This window comes from Pteropus vampyrus, unplaced genomic scaffold (genome assembly GCF_000151845.1).
Source record: "Pteropus vampyrus isolate Shadow unplaced genomic scaffold, Pvam_2.0 Scaffold48, whole genome shotgun sequence".
Classification (NCBI taxonomy): domain Eukaryota; kingdom Metazoa; phylum Chordata; class Mammalia; order Chiroptera; family Pteropodidae; genus Pteropus; species Pteropus vampyrus.
In genome coordinates this window covers 1443873-1460691 of record NW_011888829.1, presented here as the reverse complement: position 1 = coordinate 1460691, position 16819 = coordinate 1443873, and the positions used below count along the sequence as shown (strand labels likewise).

Below are 16819 nucleotides of genomic sequence, written 5' to 3'. Positions count from 1 at the left end.
CTGGGCATTTATATTTGAAATTTGTCATGAACTATGTGAGCCTAGAAGCTATAATTCCATTATATGACAGAGTAATTTTTGCATGGTTTGGACATAATTTTCCAAGAATACAACTACTCTGTAAATTTAGTTTGTTTGGAAGTTTATCAGTTGCCAACTACCTTGGAAAAAAATCACAATGCCTACAGCAGTGGTACTCTAAGCCTCTAGACCAGCAGCACTGGTATCAGTTGGGAACTCGTTAGAATGCAAATTCCTGAGCCCACTGAATCAGAACTACTGGGGATGAGGTACAGTGATCTGTGTTTTAATTAGCCCTCTAGGTGACTCTGATGCTCAATGAAGTTTGAGAACCATTCATCTACACAAACGCTATAGAATCTCAGCTGCCAATCATATACCTGTACTGGTTTGCTGGCTTATGCTCTAACTTTCATTCTGTCTTCTAAGGCCACTCTGCTTGAGCAGGCACATTTTGAAATAGTATTTTATTATCAATCACTTTTTAATTTCTTCTTTATATTCTAGTTGAGTCTTTACATCAACTTTTTTTGACATTTCTGGTATAGGAGGTTATATCATCAATGAATTTGAGTTCAAGATTTTGAAGAGGGCATAACAAAATATTTGTTAGAAAAGGGAGCACTGAGAAGAGGACTTAAGGAAGGAGCTTAGCCCACTGACAATGAAAATACTGACACCCATCTAGATTCATAAATTCTGGTAGTTCCAGGCGTTAGTTAATTCATTTATTATGTACAACAAACGCAAAGCAAGAGCGCGGCCTGTGGTAACAGATCCTGTGAATTCTGCAGCCATCAGGTCACCCAAATCGGAACACAATTCTCAAAACCACTGGCCTGGAGAGCCCATACCCTGCATTCTGTCACGTCTCAAAATGACACACCTCATTCCTTCCTAAGGTCCCTCAAAATTTGCCTGTTGCCTCCTAATTGTCCCAGGACAGCAGCCTTTGATAGCAATATAGAGCTAACCAGTTAAATGTTGAGCTTCATCAAAACTTAAAAAGTTTGTACAAAGGACGTTATCAAGAAAGTGAAAAGACAACCCACAGAATGGGAGAAAATATATGCAAATTATATGCCTGATAAGGGTCTAGTATATAGAATATATAAAGAATGCTTAGAACTCAACAATAAAAAGAAAAATAACCTAAAAATGGGCAAAGGATTTGAATAGACATTTCTCCAAAGAGATATTCAAATGGTCAATAAGCACGAGAAATATGCGTAGCATCATGGCTCATTAAGGAAATGCAAATCAAAATCACTATGAGATACCACTACTTCACACCCACTCAAGTAGCAAAAAAAAAAAAAAAAAAATCACAGTGCTGGTGAGGATGTGGAGAAATGGAATGAACTGTACACTGCTGGTGGGAATGTAAAATGGTGCAGCCATCTGGAAAACAGTTGGACAGTTCCTCACAAAGTTAAATGTCAGTGAATCATAGGACCTAGCAATTCTACTACTAAGTATAGCCAAGGGACATGAAATATGTCCGGCACAAAAGCTTTTACACAAATATTCAAAGCAGCACAATTCAAAATAGCCGAAAGGTGGAAATAACCCACATGTCCATCAATTGATGAATGGATAAATGAAATGTGGTATATCTGTACAACAGAATATTACTCAGCCATGAAAGTAATGAAGTGCTGACACATGCCATAGTAAGGATGAGCCTAGTATATACATTATGCTAACTGACGGATGTGAGAATGAAAAGGCCACATATTCCACATATATATATACGTACATACACATATATAAAATGCCTAGACTAGGCGAATGCAGAGATCAAAAGTACATTAGCATTGCCAGGGGCCCAGAGGAGCGGGGAGTAGAGATGTGATTGCTAACTGGAACGAGGCTTCTTCTTGAGGCGATGAAGTGATCTAGAATTAGATAGTGGTATGGCCGCACGACCTTGTTAATCTACTAAAACCCACTGAACTGTACATTTTAAAAGGGTGAATATTACAGGATATGAACTTTATCTGAATAAAAATTAAAATAAAGGCAAATGGCATAAAATATCAGCCCAAAGCAAGTCCTAACTGCAAGAGAAGCCCTCTAAGGCAAGAGTTCCCAACCGCGGGCCGCAGACCAGTACCGGTCTGTGGTCTGTTAGGAACCGGGCCCCACAGCAGGTGAGCGGCATGCAAGCCAGTGAAGCTTCATTTGTATTTGCAGCCACTCCCCAGCGCTAGCATCACCGCCTCAGCTCTACCTCAGATTATCAGGCATTAGATTCTCATAGGTGCACCGGTCCCTGGTGCCAAAAAGGTTGGGGATTGCTGCTCTAAGGGACAAAGAAGTAAAAAGTCCAAGATCAGGCTGTGCAAAGCTACTTTCCAAGCATGGGAAAGCCAGAGATTCTAATCAAAAACTGACTCCATGTGACTGAGTATCAACTATGGGGTGTGGGGGTGGGATTAAAACCTTACCTGTAGGAACAAATAAGGTATGTCCCTGCTTTACCACACATTTGTAGCATTTATCCACCTTATCACCAAAGAAAACCTCACTCTGGGTCACAGATGAACTCCAAGATTCATAGAGTGCCAAATTTTCATCTGTTGGCTTTATCAAATAAAAAATCTTCTCACCCTAAAAGGAAGTAATCACACTGGTTTTGAAAAGGAAAAGCCATTCTTAGGATGGCCTACATTGATGCAATTTCCCAATACAATAATCTAAATTAAATAAGATAATTACCAGATTTTTTTAGGCTCAAAAAGACATTTCTCATACCTGGTCAATAGCTCTTGCTCTTAATAAGCATCTCCACAGAGGCTAAAGCTCCCCCTCTTAAACATGACAAGGAGTCAACACAGTAGCATTGGAGAAACAGTTATAAGAGAGGAGGGTAAAAAAAAATCACAAACATCCTACTAGTACAGAAGTAAATTCGTGGTTAACAGGCCCCAGGTTACAGAAAGTCATCTTTGCAACCTTGTGCCCTTTCTCCTAAGAGCTATAATATAATGATTATTTTTAAAGACCTGCAAATAAACTTCCTTTAATGAACTAACCCTTTTCTTTCTCATGGAAAAAAGGAACAGGAACTCAAGGGCACAGCATCATATACAGTCCAGACAGAGCATTGCTGATGCATAGGCATTCAACAGAAGATTTGGTTTTAGATCAGCACTGTCCAACAGAACGTCCTATGATGATGGAAATGTTTTATATCTATGCTATCCAATACAATCATCAATGAATTTGAGTTCAAGATTTTGAAGAGGGCATAACAAAATATTTGTTAGAAAAGGGAGCACTGAGAAGAGGACTTAAGGAAGGAGCTTAGCCCACTGACAATGAAAATACTGACACCCATCTAGATTCATAAATTCTGGTAGTTCCAGGCGTTAGTTAATTCATTTATTATGTACAACAAAGGCAAAGCAAGAGCGCGGCCGGTGGTAACAGATCCTGTGAATTCTGCAGCCATCAGGTCACCCAAATCGGAACACAATTCTCAAAACCACTGGCCTGGAGAGCCCATACCCTGCATTCTGTCACGTCTCAAAATGACACACCTCATTCCTTCCTAAGGTCCCTCAAAATTTGCCTGTTGCCTCCTAATTGTCCCAGGACAGCAGCCTTTGATAGCAATATAGAGCTAACCAGTTAAATTTTGAGCTTCATCAAAACTTAAAAAGTTTGTACAAAGGACGTTATCAAGAAAGTGAAAAGACAACCCACAGAATGGGAGAAAATATATGCAAATTATATGCCTGATAAGGGTCTAGTATATAGAATATATAAAGAATGCTTAGAACTCAACAATAAAAAGAAAAATAACCTAAAAATGGGCAAAGGATTTGAATAGACATTTCTCCAAAGAGATATTCAAATGGTCAATAAGCACGAGAAATATGCTTAGCATCATGGCTCATTAAGGAAATGCAAATCAAAATCACTATGAGATACCACTACTTCACACCCACTCAAGTAGCAAAAAAAAAAAAAAAAAATCACAGTGCTGGTGAGGATGTGGAGAAATGGAATGAACTGTACACTGCTGGTGGGAATGTAAAATGGTGCAGCCATCTGGAAAACAGTTGGACAGTTCCTCACAAAGTTAAATGTCAGTGAATCATAGGACCTAGCAATTCTACTACTAAGTATAGCCAAGGGACATGAAATATGTCCGGCACAAAAGCTTTTACACAAATATTCAAAGCAGCACAATTCAAAATAGCCGAAAGGTGGAAATAACCCACATGTCCATCAATTGATGAATGGATAAATGAAATGTGGTATATCTGTACAACAGAATATTACTCAGCCATGAAAGTAATGAAGTGCTGACACATGCCATAGTAAGGATGAGCCTAGTATATACATTATGCTAACTGACGGATGTGAGAATGAAAAGGCCACATATTCCACATATATATATACGTACATACACATATATAAAATGCCTAGACTAGGCGAATGCAGAGATCAAAAGTACATTAGCATTGCCAGGGGCCCAGAGGAGCGGGGAGTAGAGATGTGATTGCTAACTGGAACGAGGCTTCTTCTTGAGGCGATGAAGTGATCTAGAATTAGATAGTGGTATGGCCGCACGACCTTGTTAATCTACTAAAACCCACTGAACTGTACATTTTAAAAGGGTGAATATTACAGGATATGAACTTTATCTGAATAAAAATTAAAATAAAGGCAAATGGCATAAAATATCAGCCCAAAGCAAGTCCTAACTGCAAGAGAAGCCCTCTAAGGCAAGAGTTCCCAACCGCGGGCCGCAGACCAGTACCGGTCTGTGGTCTGTTAGGAACCGGGCCCCACAGCAGGTGAGCGGCATGCAAGCCAGTGAAGCTTCATTTGTATTTGCAGCCACTCCCCAGCGCTAGCATCACCGCCTCAGCTCTACCTCAGATTATCAGGCATTAGATTCTCATAGGTGCACCGGTCCCTGGTGCCAAAAAGGTTGGGGATTGCTGCTCTAAGGGACAAAGAAGTAAAAAGTCCAAGATCAGGCTGTGCAAAGCTACTTTCCAAGCATGGGAAAGCCAGAGATTCTAATCAAAAACTGACTCCATGTGACTGAGTATCAACTATGGGGTGTGGGGGTGGGATTAAAACCTTACCTGTAGGAACAAATAAGGTATGTCCCTGCTTTACCACACATTTGTAGCATTTATCCACCTTATCACCAAAGAAAACCTCACTCTGGGTCACAGATGAACTCCAAGATTCATAGAGTGCCAAATTTTCATCTGTTGGCTTTATCAAATAAAAAATCTTCTCACCCTAAAAGGAAGTAATCACACTGGTTTTGAAAAGGAAAAGCCATTCTTAGGATGGCCTACATTGATGCAATTTCCCAATACAATAATCTAAATTAAATAAGATAATTACCAGATTTTTTTAGGCTCAAAAAGACATTTCTCATACCTGGTCAATAGCTCTTGCTCTTAATAAGCATCTCCACAGAGGCTAAAGCTCCCCCTCTTAAACATGACAAGGAGTCAACACAGTAGCATTGGAGAAACAGTTATAAGAGAGGAGGGTAAAAAAAAATCACAAACATCCTACTAGTACAGAAGTAAATTCGTGGTTAACAGGCCCCAGGTTACAGAAAGTCATCTTTGCAACCTTGTGCCCTTTCTCCTAAGAGCTATAATATAATGATTATTTTTAAAGACCTGCAAATAAACTTCCTTTAATGAACTAACCCTTTTCTTTCTCATGGAAAAAAGGAACAGGAGCTCAAGGGCACAGCATCATGTACAGTCCAGACAGAGCATTGCTGATGCATAGGCATTCAACAGAAGATTTGGTTTTAGATCAGCACTGTCCAACAGAACGTCCTATGATGATGGAAATGTTTTATATCTATGCTATCCAATACAGTAATCATAAGTCACATGTGGCTATGGAGCACTTGATATGTGGCTAGTGCAAATGAGGAACTGAATTTTAAATTATAATTAATTTTCACTATTTAAATTTAGTCACATGCAGCTAGTGGCTACTGTACTGAACAGCACAGTTCTAGATAAAGCAAGGTGAATGAATGTAAGTCACCAGGAATTCGTATTTTTATGGACATTCCGGACTTATCAAATAGCTGTCCTAATCTTAATGTTAGAAGCAATTATTACTGTAAATTTGCTCCTTATCAAGTACTTGATTCAGGGATTAAGTGATTATAAACCAGGGGGAAGAGGAAATAAAACCAGACAAAAGACTAAAAGAGACCAACTGATAAGATGGGGGTGAAAAAAGGGAATTTAAATATAAATTAAAAACTTATGTCTCTTCTCTTGGGATGAAAAAAAATTATGCTTCAAGGTAAAATGATAGATTCTATTTAAAAAGTAAAAAATCTTCCCTCTTCATAAATGTTATTTACAGCAAATGAATACATACACTCCTGGAAAAAAAAAAGGACTGTATGTTTTTGTCAATAGAGAACAAAGAAATACCCCAATCTTACCCAGAGGACATGGTACCAAACTGAAGTTCCACCAAAGTCGATGTGGAAATCTGTGTAGCTGTCTTGAACTCCCATTAAGCAGTATTTCTGAACGAATGGCTTGGGAAAGACTGAATCATCTGGCCAATAATTTTCCACCCAGGAAAGTTTTCTGGCTATGTCAGGGACCTCCACCAACTCAGACATCCTTTAAAAAACAAACACACATACACACACACACACACATCATGCAAATTAAAACTCCTTAAAATTTCATCTCCCAACTCGACCCAATCCAAGAAATTAACTGGAGCTCAAGGTTAATAACAAAATTTAAAGTTTAAAACTCATTGTATTTCTAAATATTCTCTGAGAGTGCCAAAGCAAAATTTACAACGTTGCTATCACTGGACCATTTTAGAAGTCACAATTATGTTTCCTACTAAAATAAATTTATCATTTAACTACATTTAGCTACACCAAAATGTCCAGAACTACTCACTTTGTATCTGAAAATTCAAGGCTGATCACATTTAACACTTTTGGTCTGTTAGGATTCATGAAGTATTTAACATAATTGTGAAGTGTCATTTTGCTGTCTGCCTGCCTTGCCACATCAATGACATCTATCACTTTGTCACCACCTGCAGAGAAAAATTATAGTCTTATTATTGGGCTTAAGAGTTACATGAACAGATGCCCTAAACAAGAATATTTTAAAGACCATATTTACGTGGTATGATAATTAAGCCAACTATAAAAACTACATAGCCTAGACAAAGATTCTTCCTATATCCTTAATTTTTAAGTCCCATTGGAACTTTTGATAAACGGGATGGTTTTCGATGGAAAAAAGACAGCAATTAAGACAGAGCTGCATAATTAACACTGAGCATAAAAACTTAACGTTTACAAAGCTTTTACATACCAATGACTTCTTTTGTGCAGCTCATGACAAAAATGCATTAGTTGGTATGTGGAAACTGTCACATGCTCTGGATTTCAGTTTCCTCATGCATAAAATGAGGGGACTGATTTCTCTTTCACTTGTAAACACCTAAGATTCTAAGTCTATCATTTTGAAAAACCCATCAGTCATTAGGGACAAGTTAACTAGGACAAACAATTTCTGCTTGCCTGGCAGTGTCTTCTAATATTCTGCTTCAAGAAAAAAAATCACTGGTTAGGAAGCAAAAATCAGTTCTTATTGGTGTCTTTGAAAAGAGTTCTAAATTGGATTAATTTACAATTTTCCTATAAAACCTTAAGTTGTTGCTGGCACACCACTGCATCTTCGCCCTAGGAAGCATGATCTGTTTTACAATGTCCTACACGTTGTAAGGGTAAGAGAGAATTCAAAATACAGCAATACTTAATCGATCTGAAATAGAAAACAAATAAATGCCATTTTCTTACTTTAATGTAACTTTATGTAAGTTAAGAAAGTGTTGCCTAGAAGACTTTATACTTAGGAGGCAAGATAATTCTGTTAACTGAAGGGCTTTGCAGTACTAAAAAGTTAGCTATCAAGTAGTTTGAACATTTTTTCCCCCTATACTTATATTAACCATTTATTTTCAAATGCTATCTATACAAACAGGTTTATGTTAAATCTCAGCCTCATCCCCTAATTTATCAAATATTCAAAATTAACTGAATGTGAAGTCATAACATTTAATTGGATTTCATTGGTGAAAAGTTATCAATGAGAATTGTCAATCAATGGCTCAATGAAGGGACAAGTTCTCAGATATTTCATGTACAGAAAATAAAGTGTTTAGTGGGCATATAGTTTTGAGTCAAGGTAGATTTGAAATCTAATCCTCAAATAATGTCTATCTATTGCTGACAAGGAATGAGATCTACATGCAGTCAGCTTTATCTATAAATTCCATGATGAGAATGAATTAACTGAAAGTGTCAATAATACTGAAACAGAGAAGATTTTCCCTTTGTTTCTTATGCCTTTCTGGGCCTCAAGATAACAAATTAATCCGGACATCATTAAATGGAGCTATCACTAAGTTGTTAATATAAAAAACAGGTTTGAAAATATCTGTTCTGTCTACGGCCATGCCACCCTGAACAAGCCCAATCCCGTCTGATCTCAGAAGTTAAGCAGGGTCGGGTCTGGTTAGTACTTGGATGGGAGACCACCTAGAAAGACCAACTGCTGTAGGCATAAAAAATAAAAAAAAATAAGGGATTGTAAAATGACAAGGTCCTTACAATCTGTGAGGTCAACCCTTTGGCCTCGCCCCGCCTCCAAAAAAAAAGAAAATATCTGTTCTTTTTCATGGCCTTTCTCTGGGGAGCAGGAAGTCACTAAAGCATGATCCAGAAATCCTGTGCCCAAATGCTACAGAGGCCTGGAACCAATCCAGCTTCCTAGTGTCTTCTTTCTAGTATCTGTAGCTGTCCCTCGGTAAAAGTTTGTCATAAGCCAAGTACCAGAAAATCTGGACAACAAAAAAAGCAGCAGAATGAGGCTGAGGAAATAAGAAGAGGCAAAATGTTTCATTATGTTTTTCTGTTAACTGTAGGTCTGCTGAGAAAAAATACTTTCAACATAGGTGATTCTGACTTTCACTTTGCCTGACCCAGGAAGCTGAACTAAATGAACATTTCCTCATTCAAGTTTTAATGTGATTAGGACAGTATCATTTGTTACTTTTACCGTATTTTCCCAAGTACTTAAAGGAATAAAGTTCGTACCTACATAACGTTCCACATCCATAACAGAAAAAGTAGGTGCAGGAAGCCTCAGTCCTAGATCATCTAATTTGGGGACCATAATAGGGACTTCAAATCCATGTTTCTCCAGGTATCTTTGTGTCAGCTGGCTGCCATGCATTTTTACAATGATTTCATCGGCACTAAGGAAAACATAAGAGTAAAATGTCATCTTTGTTGATAAGTTCAGTTTTAAAAAATACTCTGGTAATGGGTTAATTTGTATACATTATTATTATCTGTATCAGTGGTCCTCAACCTGTCATACCTAATACTCCTTTTTGTAACAAACTATGTTTATAGAGCCCCTTTTACCATCCGAAAGTAAAACTCATAATAACTTCAATATATAATAATTGAAAAAATATATTTATTATATAAGATGCCTTAACTATAACAAAAAAAAATCAGCTTATAGAAAAATATATATTTCAATATGTAATGTTCAGGTAAACTACACTAGAAGAGGTAATAGGATGCTTACAATCAGTTGTAATGAGTGGTTGGAGTTAAGAGAATTAATAAGATCAGAAGCCACTCAATACTTGTAAAGGGAAAAAACTGGAGGTGAACGAAACAAACATCAAAAGGGGATGTGTAAGAAAATTAAGGTATACATATACGCTACTGTAGACTGTCCAGCAGTTGAAGAGGTAAATTTTTGTATACATATGGAAGGATACCTATGAAATAGAGTAAAAAAAGCAAGTTGCACAACATATGCATAACGCCTTTTTATTTTTTAAAACTTAGATGGATACATATATCTATACATCTCTATAAATGTTTTAAATGTTATTATTTATGCAGAAAATGGTCTCAAAGGCTTACACCAAGTCTTCAAATAGGGGAAGAAGAAGACAACCTGTTTACTTGTTTTATACACTACATCACGTATGGGTCATTTAGTTAATTTTTATCACTCTACTACGGTTTTAAATGTTGTGAAGGTTTGTGGAGTTAAACAAAATAAAACCAAAGACCTTTAACTAATGGTAATTACAGTGCAGACATTTGTGACCATCTCAATAGCCTGCTCTCATTTGTGTCTACTCTGGCAGAGAAGCCACAGGAACTGCCAGGCCAGGATTTTTAATACAGTTCTTGTGGGTCACAAATCTATTTGAAAAAAAAAAATGAAAGCTCTGGCTCCTCTCCCTGAAAAATGCACATTCCCACAGTGACACTAAATTGTTTATAGTTCTAGGGACTCTTTAGCCTCTCTGAAGCCAATACACACATACAAATAACCAAAGTTCCATGAAGCTATCTATGCTTATTTAGTTCTATTACTTGCAATATACCAACATTTTCTATTTCTTTTTTTTTTTTTTAAGTAAAAACTTGATTGAGAATAATAATGGGTTGCAAACAAACATTTGAAAACACCTCTTCAGATAATGTCACTTTGTCAGGTAACATTCTTATATTTTCTCTGGTCAGAACAGCTTTCCATACCTTGGGAAGACTCGAGAACGTAATTCCTTCACAAAAGTCCTAGTTCCAGCTTGCACTGGTTTGGAACCATCATCAATTTCTGTGTAGTCATGCCTGTGCCAGTTCCTCCTCTTTTTCACTGGATATTTGGAAGATAAGAAAAAGAAAACATTTTTGGTAACTGGTGATACTATGTACTTTCTAATGATTATATTCTATATAATCAGAAATAATAAATGTTAAGTACAATAAAAACACATTTTTAATGCACTTCTAGACTGAAGAAGTAAATTTTACTTAATATAATGCTGCAACTATAGGCATTTAACTGCGGTTTTTAAAAATCTACTCTTCATTTCACAATTTTAAAATTAAATCAAGAAATTCAAATTAGCAGATGGAGCCTTTTATAATATCCATATTACACATACTATAAAATCTCCGAATTATTTAAAAATCATGTTTTACTAGGACATTAGGTCAAAATATGATTTTATGACCCACCCAAATCTTTCTCTCAGGATAGGGCCTTTAATCCCACATCGGAAATCCATTTTAACAACGCAGTTCCCTTCTCTTTTGTGTTAAGATTCATCCCCCAAACAAGCATGGTTACACTGACACAAAGAAGAGCAGGTGACTGCATCATAATTAAAGGAAGACAAGTGGGCTCACAGAATAAACAACTTTATGGTAACTTCTAATGCCAAGATCCTGTGATTCCACAGCTCTAGGAGGAATGGTCACAGCAATCAAAATCAGAAGACTTGGATTTGACTCATGGCTCAGCTGTAACTTACTCTGCAACCTTGGTCAAGTCGCTTAAAACGCATCTGGGTCCAGTTTCCTATGTGGAAATGAAGGGGATGAGTGCTGTTTTTCCACCTGTGTGGGGGAACCCTTAATACAGGGGAAGATGAAGAGGCTGAGGAAAGCTCTGAAACTCATTCTTCTTTCCACGATGGTGGCACCACCTACCTATCCTCCATGTGGTACTAACATAAGATTTCAGAGCTATCTTTGGTGTGCTCTAACGTAAGATTTCAGTTTTTTATATATATACACATACATATATATATTTTTTAAAGACTGAAAATCACTCTTAAGCCTAAAACCTCCATGATTCTGGGTAATGAATGTACTGATGCCTGCAACTTACTTAGAATGCATCAAAAAAATAAATAAATAAATAAGATGGGGAGACAGTGGGATACTTAATGGCCAGATATGTGGTAAAGCAAATAATATAAAATGTTAATAGTAGATAGAACCAAGATGATGGGTTTAGAGGTACTCAATGTAAAATTCTTTCGATGTTTCCTATATGTTTGAACATATTCACAATAAATTGTGTGAGGGACACAACTCTCTGAGTCTAAATTACTCCAAATCTTCACCTTACAAAGATCATAATAATATATAACACTGGATCCTCATATGGATAAGGAGAAGTCACGCTAAATAATCAAAGGGGTAGAAATTAGCCTTATTCATATCTAAGAGTCTAAAACAAGATTCCCAAGTAATTCAAGTAATTTATGGCAGTCAGACCCTCAATATGGAAGAGAGTAAATACCATCTTTAAAAAAATCTCATGAGAAAAATTGAGAACTATAAAGCAATCTTCCTAGAAAATCTCATTAAGGTATCCTTTGTGTGTTATATTTTTTCTCATTTAAAATCACTTTTAAAATTCAAGTGTATTTAATTCCAAGCTTTTCCCCATGATCGTAATGTTTATTCTGCTTACTTTTCTTATTATATCATGAGCATTTTCTCATTAAATATTCAAAAGCAATTTAAAGGCAGCCTAGAATTATTTTAAGATATAGATGCATCATATGATTCTTAAGCATTTTTCATTCTGAATCTTTCTTCAAACAAAGTTGAGATTAATATTCATATACATAAATCTGTTTCCCCCATTATTTTTTGAGATAAATTGCTAGAAATGTTAGGGGAAAGACAATGTTTTAAAGATACTTGCTACAAATTGCAAAACTGCCTCCAGAAAAGTGGTAGGTAACTCACGTTCTTTTTTTTTTTGTAACTCATATTCTTAACAGTGTATATAAACAGCCTGTTTCAAAGCCCTGAGTCGACAGTGAGCATCATTATTTAAAAAAAAAAAAAGGAAAAAAAAAGGAAAAGAAAAGGCTGCCCATTAGAGAACTGTGCTTCATTGTTTTAATGTTCATTTTTACAGAACAGATTAGAATTAAAACAGATTGAGAATTGGACAGCTATGGGTTCAAACTCCAGCTCTGCCAAACAGCTACAAGAAAGAGCTGGTTAGATCATTTTTCTCACATCATGCTGTTAAAAATATCAAAGGAGATAACAGAGGTCAAGTATTTACTTGCCTGGCACCCAGTAAGCTGACAATTACTATTGTTTCCTTTTGAACTTGCTAGATGTTAACAGAAGGCTACAGCTGTCCTGTTGGGCCAACATGCTTGATACATAAAACCAGCCACTGCAAGAGCTAACTGAATTTCTTAAAGGAGGGGGCCAGTGAATATTTTAGTAGTGGTAATAGGGAAAGGAGAAAAAATTTTCATTTTTGCATATGCCTGAAGAGCACTGAGAATATATGTTTAAGTGTTATGCTATTTTTTGGTACCTGCCCTCAAATAGAGTTCTAAGTCTCATTAAGAGGATAAAGTCTAAATTCACCATATTAAGTGGATATTATACTGTCTAGATGGTATCTATAATAAGGAGTCCTGGGGAACTCCGAAGGGAATAGGAGCCCCTGGGTGGCAAGCAGGAAAGACTTATTAGCAGAGGGAAAGGGACCAAAAGGGATTATCCAAGTTGGGGATGGAGGGTGAGGGGTATGGAAAGTGAACTTTAAATCAAGATAAAAGATTACTGGATCTGGGCATTTTCCCTATAGGCACTTAGAGTTGGACTTCTGCTCAGAAGATAGCCAATGCCTGATCTTATGTCATTCAAGGACGAGAAGAACATGAAGGACCAGGTCATAGACGTCTCTCTGAAGCTTCACTATTCAAAGCGCAGGTCATGATCCCTTATGGATTGTGAAGTCAATTTAGTGAGCATGACAAGCTTTTAAAAAATTAAATCATATATGAAAAAAAGGAAATAGAATGCATCACATGTAGTAATGTCTTAAACACTACATTATTCTTCCTCATACTAACCCACTTAATATTTCATAGAAATGAAATGTGAATTATTTCATTTGGGGGTTATATACTTAAATTCTAAACTAAAACTGTTATCAGTTTTAGTTCTGCTTTTCTTCTTCAGATAATAACCCAGTATTATTTACTTTCTTCAATAATTAGTCAATAATTATTTCAAGTTACATACTTCATAATTCAGTGCTACATAAAATAAAAACCTTTAAAAACTTTTATGACAAGAAATTAGCCAATTACACATGTCAAAATTCTACCAACCTGCTAACCTCATATTTTATACTGTGTTGTAACAACAAAATATATTATATATTTTACAAGGAAATATTTTAATACATTCATATAGCTTAAATCTCTATACCTTACAAAGAAATTTGGTAATTAACATTTCTAACAAAATGTAATGAACAGTCAGTTGCTAGTAAGTTTCTTTTAAAAAATGACTTGCCCATAACCTCAGAACAAAATTTCTATTAAAAAAAAAAAGTACTAGGAAAAAGGCTGTATTCGAAATAAAGAAGTTGTATAGGTTACCTACATCTGAGCCAAGTGTCTATCAAGGCACAGTCAGGAAAAGGTTCCTTTCAGTTCAAAAATGACTAAGTCTACAGTTTTTCCCTTTAGTTTAATGGACACAAAAACTCTAGTTAAATTGAAAGCTTTGAAAATATGTACTTGATTTTGCGGGCTTTGCACTGGCAATTAAGAATGAGAGTATTTTTTCCCCTCAATATTTACCTTATTTAATAAGTTACTTAATAATTCAGACAAAAATTGCATTCTCGATACCTTCAAAAAAAATCTTTCCTATAGTCCTTGGTGGTTGTAATATAACTAATTATAGTATCATTTAAAGTATTATCATGTGCATGTTAAGTTTTAAACTTTAGTTTTTATTGGAGCATCTAGTACTTACTCAAGGAAGAACCATGTAGAACAGCACAGTTGGGACAGTGATACAGGTCAATGTCAACAGCATGATGTTCTTCTACTCCAACACAGCTAAGATAAAGAAAAATAAAGCTAATATGTAAATATGTCGAAAATCTTAACTATAATAGACTGGTTGGAATTTAACTGAGAAATGCACAACCACCTTACCAACAAATTTTGTAGAGTACAGAAACATGTGCAAGGATAAATTGTATTCTTTTCCGTACACACTTGCTAAATAATTGTGGAGAAGAATACATGGGAGGTGATTCACTATTAGCAGTAGTAGAGGTATCAAAAGTAATGTAATTATAAGCCATAAGACTCTCCATCATTATGTAAATGCCACCTGTTATGGACTCAATATGTCCCCCCAAAATTCACATGCTGGAGCTGTAACCCCCAGTGTGGTTATATTTGGATAGGGCCTCTAAGGAAGCAATCAAATGAGGTCATAGGGCAGGGGCCTCAATCCCACGGGACTAGTGTCTTTATAAGAAGAGACACTCTCTCTGCACGCATACACTGAGGATGGCCATAGGAGTACATGGCAAGAAGGTGACCGTCTGCAAGCCCTCTCCAGAAACCAACCCTGGTAGACCTTGCTCTGAGACATTCAGCCTCCAGAACTATAAGAAAATAAATTTCTGTTGTTTAGGACGCCTCGTCTTAAAGTATTATGTTATGGCAGCTCAAGCCAACTAAGACACAAACTAACTTTAAAATATGGCTGTCATCAGCTAGAGGTGGTTAGTAAGTTTGGGTAACATCACCGACATGGTGAGAGCACTAAGTTCTACCCGTGCTGCTTTAGGTCTTACGGCCCTAATTAATCTGTTCAATTAGTTTGAGGCACCGTACCTAGGAAACTCCATTCCATGGAGTACCTGGCAGTGGCGCTTCAATAAAAACACTAAGTTTAAGGGAACCAACTCTGGACCAAAAACACTATATTAGGACATCTTAAAAATAGGAGTAATTTATTAAAGACAGACCCCAGCAGCTTTGCTACATCCCAAGTAACCTACTGGGGTAAAATTTTGATAAATATCTGTATTCCCAAAGCGTATAAAACAAAAAAACAACCACAAGTTGTATCTGAAAAAGAACTAAAGCAGAACTAACACGAGTTGAGGAAGGAAGATGAAGGACGATGACAATTAACATAGTTGACAGGTGTTAACAGTGGAAAAGAAAATTATTGAACTGGATGATGGTCATATTATCCAGGATGTAGCATAGAGAAGGAAGATGACAGGAAATATAAATAAGACGGTAAGAACTACAAAGAATAAAATGAGAAAGCATACCATATATTTAATCTTCACCTCATAAGGTAAAGAAAGAATAAGGGCAGAAGCAATAAGAGGAGAGAGCCGCTAAGAAATTGCAGAAATAATGAAAGACCCCGATCCAGATTCAGGAAACCCAATAAATCCCAAGCAGGACAAATAAAAAGAAGTTTTTCTGTAGAAAACAGAAGTCAGAAAATTTCAAAGCTGTAAGAGAAAAGAAAATTATTGAACTGGATGATGGATGAAGGTTAGTTAAAAAAATGAGAGCCTTCTCTGAACAATAATGGAAGCCAGAACATATTAGAATATCTTAAATGTCCTTAAAGAAAATGTCTGTTAATCTAGAGTTCAATATTCAGTAAAAATGTTTCACAAAGGAGGAGAAAAAGTTATTTGCAGACAGCCAGAAACAGAGTTCACCTCCAGGTAATCTACACTAGAAGAAATGTCAAAGGATGTACTTCTTGCAGAGGAAGCTAACCACAAAGAGGGCTGAAATGCAAGAAAAAAATGAAAAGCTAAGAAAAGTAATACATATGGAAGTAGATTTATATGAATACTGACTATACAAAACAATGTCGTGTGAGATTTAAAAATCCATAAAAGACTAAAACACATGACAACAGCAGCATTTGAGTCAGGAGAGGACAAAGGCATTAGAGGGTCCTAAGGTGCTTACACTGGATGGATGGGGAAGGTAATGATCACCATTAGACTTCACTCGTCAGTGGAGGCTGCCTATCAACTTATGACTGAAGTGTGATGGTAATCATCAGACAACTGCGGAGACAACT

At 36.4% G+C, this 16819-nt stretch overlaps 1 protein-coding gene and 1 pseudogene across 1 annotated transcript in view; one reads left to right on the top strand and one right to left on the bottom strand.

Annotated features, from left to right (window-relative positions):
• KDM7A (lysine demethylase 7A) overlaps nt 1-16809 on the bottom strand; it is a 44978-nt gene extending 28169 nt beyond the window's left edge. The window contains exons 1-7 of the mRNA XM_011359487.2: nt 16705-16809; nt 14714-14799; nt 10652-10769; nt 9176-9336; nt 6963-7104; nt 6482-6668; nt 5130-5292 (exon numbers count right to left, since the gene is read on the bottom strand). Of these exons, the coding sequence (XP_011357789.1) occupies nt 5130-5292; nt 6482-6668; nt 6963-7104; nt 9176-9336; nt 10652-10769; nt 14714-14799; nt 16705-16736 (889 nt within the window). The 5' untranslated portion in view covers nt 16737-16809. The remainder of the gene's footprint in view (nt 1-5129; nt 5293-6481; nt 6669-6962; nt 7105-9175; nt 9337-10651; nt 10770-14713; nt 14800-16704) is intronic.
• On the top strand, nt 8524-8642 carry LOC111739267 (annotated as a pseudogene).
• Nucleotides 16810-16819: the final 10 nt, after the last annotated feature.